This window comes from Laetiporus sulphureus (assembly GCF_001632365.1).
Source record: "Laetiporus sulphureus 93-53 unplaced genomic scaffold LAESUscaffold_25, whole genome shotgun sequence".
Classification (NCBI taxonomy): domain Eukaryota; kingdom Fungi; phylum Basidiomycota; class Agaricomycetes; order Polyporales; family Laetiporaceae; genus Laetiporus; species Laetiporus sulphureus.
Window position 1 is genome coordinate 197559 of NW_024468534.1, and position 7757 is coordinate 205315.

General features: G+C 52.0%; 3 protein-coding genes across 3 annotated transcripts; 1 reads left to right on the top strand and 2 right to left on the bottom strand.

The window, feature by feature from the left end:
- Positions 1-98: 98 nt before the first annotated feature.
- LAESUDRAFT_714805 (uncharacterized protein) lies at positions 99-3945 on the top strand (the record flags this gene model as incomplete). Its single annotated transcript, XM_040907093.1, has 11 exons — positions 99-382; positions 436-553; positions 698-1157; positions 1211-1279; positions 1349-1434; positions 1482-2687; positions 2741-3126; positions 3179-3206; positions 3261-3346; positions 3397-3436; positions 3490-3945. The coding sequence occupies 11 exons, from the start codon at positions 99-101 to the stop codon at positions 3943-3945; spliced, it is 3219 nt and encodes a 1072-aa protein (XP_040763299.1).
- A 195-nt stretch (positions 3946-4140) lies between these two features.
- Positions 4141-5047, bottom strand: LAESUDRAFT_624491 (uncharacterized protein; the record flags this gene model as incomplete). Its single annotated transcript, XM_040903317.1, has 5 exons — positions 4141-4335; positions 4395-4465; positions 4518-4716; positions 4773-4877; positions 4934-5047. Coding segments are annotated over 5 exons (684 nt in total), but the record flags the coding sequence as incomplete, so codon positions are not given.
- A 968-nt stretch (positions 5048-6015) lies between these two features.
- Positions 6016-7757, bottom strand: LAESUDRAFT_655340 (COP9 signalosome complex subunit 12; the record flags this gene model as incomplete). The annotated part of the gene is made up of 10 exons (XM_040904546.1): positions 6016-6250; positions 6311-6556; positions 6613-6674; positions 6724-6780; positions 6805-6927; positions 6989-7064; positions 7115-7190; positions 7267-7361; positions 7423-7559; positions 7614-7757. The coding sequence occupies 10 exons, from the start codon at positions 7755-7757 to the stop codon at positions 6016-6018; spliced, it is 1251 nt and encodes a 416-aa protein (XP_040763301.1).

Below are 7757 nucleotides of genomic sequence, written 5' to 3' on the forward strand. Positions count from 1 at the left end.
CAATTGTTTCAAGTACGTCCTCAGGAGCATCTACGCGACCTTCGTCAAGCGCATCAATCCGGTCTTCCGCCAGTGCTCCGATGCGCTCCACGACAAGCATGTCCGCTCGCACGTCCTCAGCTCCAACTGCTAGTAGCTCGCGTCCTACGTCGCGCTCGACTCAGCGGTCTGCCTCTCGCTTCTCTCATCGTCCTTTTCCAAAGCAGTCATCTCGCTTAGTGCCTCACTACCAAGCACTTGTCAAGGAAGTTACAGGATTGACTGCTGAGAACGACTCAGATCGCTTCCACACCGCTGTCGACCACGTATCCAAAAGGTTAAACCAGACAGTCAGGCCGTCCGGTAGCTACGACATTGCCTCAGCAAGAAAACACATAGCTGGGTGAGTGCGATTCCCGGTATGATTCTGCAATTGCTGGAAAACGCGCATATAAGACATATTGAGAAAGCTCGCATCAATTCTCACAATGGTTTGGCAAGTGCAATGAGAAGTGCCTTTGAAAGATTGCAGAACCTCATGAAAGAAAGCGATGACCTGGATGCGGAGATTAAGGTGAACAGAAATCAGCAATAAGGCGATGATATTGTACTCACTCGTACAGCACGCAAGATGTCTCGTATTCCTGATCATCTTCAACTACTTGTAATGTCATACATCGTTGCACCGTTTCATAATACGTTCTAACCCCCGACGTAGATCTCGCTCTCGCTCCCTCCATCGTCGGATACTCTGTGGTATGCCGAAGAATACCTGAATAGCTTACAGAATCCTTCAAAAGATCAGCCCACATTAACCTGGAATGATATTATAGCGGAGGAACCCTTCGAAGGCGAGCATTGGGAAGGCGTGTATGGTATGAATGGTGCAAGAACCCCTAGTGGAGGGAGTACTCCTTCGCTTTCTCCATGGGAGGATTTAGATGAGTTGGATGACTTGGACGATTCCTCATCATCGTCCAACCCGGTTGATTCCGCGGAAGAATCGAGTTCTCCGCTTCAAAGTAAGGAGAAGTCAGGCATTCAGGACCGCTCATTGGCTACCTATGACCATCGCCAGGACGTTGAAGATCTCCAAGGGAGACAATACTGGCGAACGGAATGGCGTATCGATGTATCTACCACCAGACCATTCAATATTGGAGATGCGTCGACGTTAGGTACAGTCTTCACTGTATAGTATGTTCCTCCTATCTGATGTTCTTGATGCCAGGTCCATCCACGCAGCGCATCCTGACTGATTGGAGAACACTGCAGATTGCCAAGCTCGAGCAGGAGGCCAGTTAACAAATTGTATACCGGCACATAACGCTCATCATTCCACAGAGGTACATATACGAGTATGATGCAGTTCGAGAAGTTCTCATGGGGTTACAAGGCCGAAGAAATATCACGATGGAGTGGACCTACACCGGCGACCACCCGCTTTCTTTCATAGTCAGTATCTGCTATTCGGTCAATCGTGATATCCTGACGTTGCCTAGCCCACCTCGACCCACCGCCTTCTTCATCTCACCTCCGCCAGCCAGCATTCAATCATATCCTCATTCGCACGATTAGCGACCATTGTCGAGCATCTACGGAAGTTCGTCGTAGCCATATTCCAGAGTGCATCCCTTGCTCCAGTGGACCGGAGTCAGAACATATCCTGGCACCAGAACCAACGACGGACTACTCTCAGTCTCGAAGCGTTATCCTCAGCCATCGACGCTCAAATTCGCGGATTCGATACATGGTGTGCTGCGAGAGAAGAAGAAATGTGCAAAGCGCAAGCGGGCGTTGGCCCGCCTCTCGTTGTCAGCCTGCTGAGCATGGACAAGGCAATTAGGGACAGATTCTTTGCAACGTTTGCAGTGCTATTGACGGTCGTGCGCGATGTGGCCACTGAGGCAGCACGGAACCCGGAGCCTTTGAAGGAGATTTGGACCTTGCCGGATCTGCCGCCCAAGATGTCTCCATCGACTTTCAGCACTCTGCTACTCAACTCACTGCTTGATGCTGCCCAGAAGCACTTCTCGATGGGAGATGTCGTGACCTGCGACGCGTTAATGCAAGTTTTTGGTGAAACTGCTGAACCTCTCTGGAGCATGATGGGCCGTTGGATGAAGGATGGCATGTCAACCAGAGAAGTCGCTAGTCTCAGCAGAGAAAGACAGCAGACTCCTGGAGACCTCGACGATGAATTCTTCATTGAGGATAACGAACTGCCGATGCTGGATCCAGATTTTTGGTCTGACGGCTTCGTGCTTCGAGGTGGACAAAGGGACCAGGACGACGACAGGCCGATTTCAGTGCCGACTTTCTTGACCCACATCGCGAAGTACGTTCTCGAAGCTGGTAAAGCGATCGGACTCCTGCGAGCCCTTGGGGTCCCGAGTACCTTCGAGCGTGAAGTCGAGCAGCAATGGATGGCAAGCTGGCGGCCTTTTCGTGCACTCCTTGGTGACCGAGGAATGGGAGCTAACCGCGCTGTTTCTGTGCAACAGATGGTAGCCGTTCGGTCTACGGATGACCTGTCTCGACTGATCTATGACGAGATTCTTCCTCACAGCCTGGCTGCCCAAGAGATGTTACAGAAGGTCCTGGTCGAGGAGTGTGACCTGTGGCTGCATCTCGCTGCCATGGAAGACTTGTTCCTGATGAGGAGAGGTGATGCGATGTCGAACTTTGTCGATAGACTGTTCGCAAGGGTAAGTGAGCTTTCTGAGGACGTGGAGATTGACTGATGATTTTATGTGCGTAGATGGACACTAGGAAGGCGTGGAACGACTTCCATTTCCTAAATAGTGCATTCCACGACGTCGTACAAGCCGGATCGCATAAGTGGATCGACGCTTCCCTCGTGAGGTTTTCGCACAGAGGCAGCAGGGACAAGACCATCACCAGGACCATCAAAGCCATCGATGGTCTCCTTATCGAATATGCCGTACCGTTCCCACTGACGTATATCTTTGCTCCGCGAGTGATGCAAGTTTACTCGTCCATATTCTGCTTTATACTGCAGATTCGCAGGGCGAAGAGCGTGCTGGAGCGGATCTTAATACGCAGTACGGTGGCAAACATGCCCCATGTCGGAAGTGAGATGAAATTGTTTTACGCCATGAGGAGTAAGCTTTCGTGGTTCGTCAAGTAAGTTCCACAGGGATGTCGCTCAAGAAGGGAGCACTAATCCTTGTATCAGCACGCTGCTGAACTTCGTCGCGACGAACGTCAGTAACGCCTCACTTGGTCTCTCCAATCGTCGCTCATTCAGCTGGTTATAGGTCTTGCATACGCAAGTGCTCAACTTCCATAATGCACTGAAGAAGGCGAAGTCTCTAAACGAGATGATTGCGCTTCATGATGAACAGTGAGCAGCAAATGTATGCCCAATTTCGTCTTCGCTGATCATGACGCCAGCCTGGCCAAAATCGAAGGGCGCTGCTTACTGCAGAAAAACGTGCGTTATCACATAGTTCGGTCTCCTGCGTTATATGAATCAGAACATACTAGACTAATGCACTGTACCGCTCCATCATCTCTATCCTCGACATGTGCTTGCACTTCAGCGATTATTTCGTCACGTTCGCGGGCGACACGACGCACGACATCTCTCGCCATTCCATCCTTATCGCGAAGCGCCACCGCAGCCGCCGGGTACGGCGCCAGCGCAAAGACATCATCGGCTTTTCGCACACGCTACGTGAAGTCGTCGACAGCAGTTCTGAAAGCGAGTCTGACTTGGACGAAGATGCTGCGGACGCACCAGAGCCGTCGTTCTCCTTGGGCGCGACGATGACGTCAATGGAGGGAGACGACTTCATCGAGCGTTTACATACGATGTCGAAGGACTTGGATGCGATCGTGCGGTTCATCCGGCGCGGTGTCGAGAGTCTCGCAGCGGGCTCCGGTGAGGCGGCCTCCGCGTTTGGTATATTCGCATTTGCATTAGAAGACTGGGATAGGTAGAGGTAATGGTATAAGGCTTGATGCTTGAAACCACAGCTGACTATAGGTACATCGAGGCTACGATTGAAGAAGCATATAATGTGTACTGCAAATATCACCATAAGTTACCTCGATCATAGATAGTGACCAGAAAGTCAAGTTCAAAAAGCGCGCATATGCTTGCGCCGCCATAGGTTAAATGACACTCTGCCCGCCCCGCCTGTCGACTCGTCGATTTATGCCTCCGAGCAAGATCTTGATGATGAGGTCGGCAGTCAAGCGGCCACCCAAATACGGCGTCGTGTCCACAATGTCGCGGATGCCATAGTTCTGGCTCAACCCGTTGTCTAGTTCGTTCAGGAACTCTGTGGCTTGAGGGTCGTCTCCGATTTGCACAAACTGGATGCCAACCTGTGAGTATGATGTTTGGGTTTAGAAATGGGTGCCTGATGATCCAATTCCCTACACACCTGAGTAAGAGGGAAGTTGTTACGGTCCAGTCTTCTCGCTGCTGTAACGATGACTTCCTCTGGATCATCCGCTAAGCTTACGATCAGCACATGTGTCTGTTAGGAACTTCGTGGAATGCTCACTTGGAGCACCATCTGTGATGACGATGAAATTGACCGGCTTCATATCCTTCATGCCTTCATGGTCGCCAGCATCTACACGCCTCTTCGCACGTTCGAGATTCTCAATGTAGAACAGCAGCAATTCCTCAAGTTTCTCTCCGATGGGTGTGATCCCCCGGGGCCGAACGTGGTCGAATATCCGCTTTACGACCTGAGGGTCCTGTGCCGAAAAATGTACTTCGTACGCGCAAAGTAGAGCGGAATGAAGAAACGTACCCTCACATCAGTCCCTACATGCTTGTCATTCAAGAAGCATATATCAATTCCGTCCGCATCGTACTTGGATGCGACGTCCGCGAGCGCTGAAAGTGCATCTCGCGCCTAAAGCAGGCCGCCTAAGCAAGATAATGATAACTCGCAAAAAAGCATTTACTTACCTCTTGCCATCGTTCGCCCTGCATTGACCCAGAGTCATCAATCACAAGCACTGTATTGTACTTCCTCAGCGTATCCAGCGCGTTCTCGACGCTGCTCTGCCGCATAGGCCTCCGGAGATGCTCCGCGCGCTGCGCGGCGCTCTGCAACGGCGGCACGCCCGCGGGCGTTCCGTTCGCGGAGTATGCGCTCGCCAGTCCCTCTGCCCTGCCTTGGCCGGCACCTGCCCAGCTGTGTCGATGTGAAGACGGTGTGCTCGACTGCGGGACGGAGAGTGAACTGGGAACGGGATTAACGGCGCTTTGTGCCACTGCCACTGCGTATGGTGGCGGGACGGGATCGACGTTCAAGTGGGTACTCGTACTTGGCGATGACGAGCTTGCCATCGCAGACCTGCTACGTCTGTGCGATGGCACAGAGAGAGAGCTGTGTCCCACTGGGTTATTCCGAGCGGTTGCTGCCCTGGAGAGCGATGCGCCGTTGTCGCTCATACTGTCCCATTGGTCGTACGCCGGTGACTTCGCGTTCGGATTGTATAGAGAGTCTGCAGAGTCGATGTTAATCCTAGGCCCTCTGCGAGATCGTGAGGATTGGTTGCCCATGATGTTGTTGTGAGACGGTCGAAACGGGGGGAGTAGATGACTCATAAACCTTGCGTTCGGAACCACATTAATACCTCTGAGCGGCGTTAGTGCCACTCGGAAATCTCTGCACAGCCTGCTTTATCATGTGTCCTCTTCTACGGCTTGGGACACCACGAGAGGAAGACAAAGCATGAGGAGTCGAGGACTTGAGTCGGAGCGGCACGCGTTTTTAGCCGTGGCAGTGCTAGATCTGAGGCCACAGTGAGGCTATGGTTGAGCACAGGACTGTCACGCACGAGCCTGAGGCTATCCATTTTCGATTCTCAATGCTGGCGCTGATTACAGGATGAAAACGGACGAGGAACTCGGCACGTTGGACAGCATCGCCTCCAGAAAAGCTTAATAGTCGTAACCATGTGAAAGCCATCACTAACGTGCGAATGATTATCGCTGGCCATTACTGGTCTATTCGGATATCCAGTGAAGGACCTCCCATAGAACTAATACAATGATGCATAGGGCGATGCACGGTCCGCCAGTCGCGGAAACGCGTTTGCGCTCGCGAGCACGACCATCTGCTTTTCGTGAGAGATGTACCCACGCATGAAGCCCTTGTAAATCATATTCGCCGCATAGCACTCAGCCTCCTCTTGCGACACGTCCATGCCCGCAATCTTCAACGAGGTGTGGAATAGGGACACCGGTATTCGTGTACCTTTTTGTGATGCGATCCAACTAGAGAAGACGTCAGCATCGATTGCCGAGACGGCTGACAATGAGGCTGGAGAGACGTACACCCGCCGGAAGAGCCCTCGAATGCAGAGCTCGCGCGCGCGCTCGAGCGTCAAATACAGATTCAAGTCCACAAGCCGCCGCTCGGATTTGTCTAGGGCTGCATCGTACCCCCCGATATCGCCTGTCTGCACCGCAGAGATGAATGGGGAGAACAATTCATCTAGCACGGGAAAACGGTCAAGCAGCTCTCGTGTTGGCAAATGTCCCCGGAGAAGCCGCAGAGGCAAGAGGTATGTCAATATTCGCCTGTAGCGGGAAGATCAGCAGACAAATGGGTGGATGTATGAGCTGGCGGTCCTCACTCCTGGTTGCTATGTGCCTTGATATCGCAGTTGTAGAAAGCAAGAGTCAGCTCCTGTTCAGCCTGAAGGGGATATTAACCGACGTCAAACGGGGAACAGTATGCATAGCACCTTCGCAAAGTCTTCGTTCAGGAAACTGAGCATGCCAATATAGTACCTGTACGTAACCTAATACTAATACCGATGAGTCACTGCTGAGCAGAAAAGCGGAGATATCCATGCCTGATGTGAGCGCGGATATTCGGTTAATGGTGGGATATCAGGATTGGCGTCAATGGCGCGCAGGATGCTCTTGGAAAGCGATATTCGTTTCACCTGCATCCATTGGTGGACAGAAATTTATAATGCATTGATATGGATGATGAGCAATACTCACGCGGAAGTAGCATTTGAGGATTAGTCCCACAACATAGTATACACCCCATTTCCGTGATTCAGCATATGGTGACTGCCTGGGAATACTTTCAGCATGAATAGCTCTACTGATGAGGTCCATTCAAACCTGTCAGTTACACAACTTGAAAAGGCTTTGCTGATAATCCTGGCAGCTTCCTCCATGCTGGCAGTGCCTTCCTGTCCTTTGCTGCTCGCCTCCAGATCTGCCTGAGCGTTACAGCATGATTCAAGAGCACTGCGCCAGCAACCATCAAGAACTCACGTCGAAAGCCAAGTCTCGCAGGTCCCGTAGTATTGAGAACAGAGCAGGCAGTGTCCATCCGCTATTCATGGCGAAATATCGCAGGAACAGGCTGGACGAGCCAGTGCATCATCAGCGTCAAGTATCGTCCAAGCAAAAAGTACACCATTCACTTTACGAGCGTGCACTCCTCCTTGAACGCCTCCGCCTCCCGCTTTTTTGCACAATGGTTCACGACCAGCACGTAGTGAATGGCAATTTCGTCCCAAGGGCTCTCCATGCTCCCCTCATAGTATGCTAGGGACTCGCGCTGCACTTTACTGAGCATCAGTGACACCAGATTTCAAGGCAGGCTTCCACGCACCGTTGGATTCCGCATCTCCTTCACGAGCTGTTTGCCATGCTCGCTCGTTGGCTTGAGCAGGAACGCGAGCTCGGGCCCCTTTTCCTCGCGTAGGGCTGTGGCTATCTGAATGAGAAAATTTGAGAATTTCCCCGCGCCGCTCAT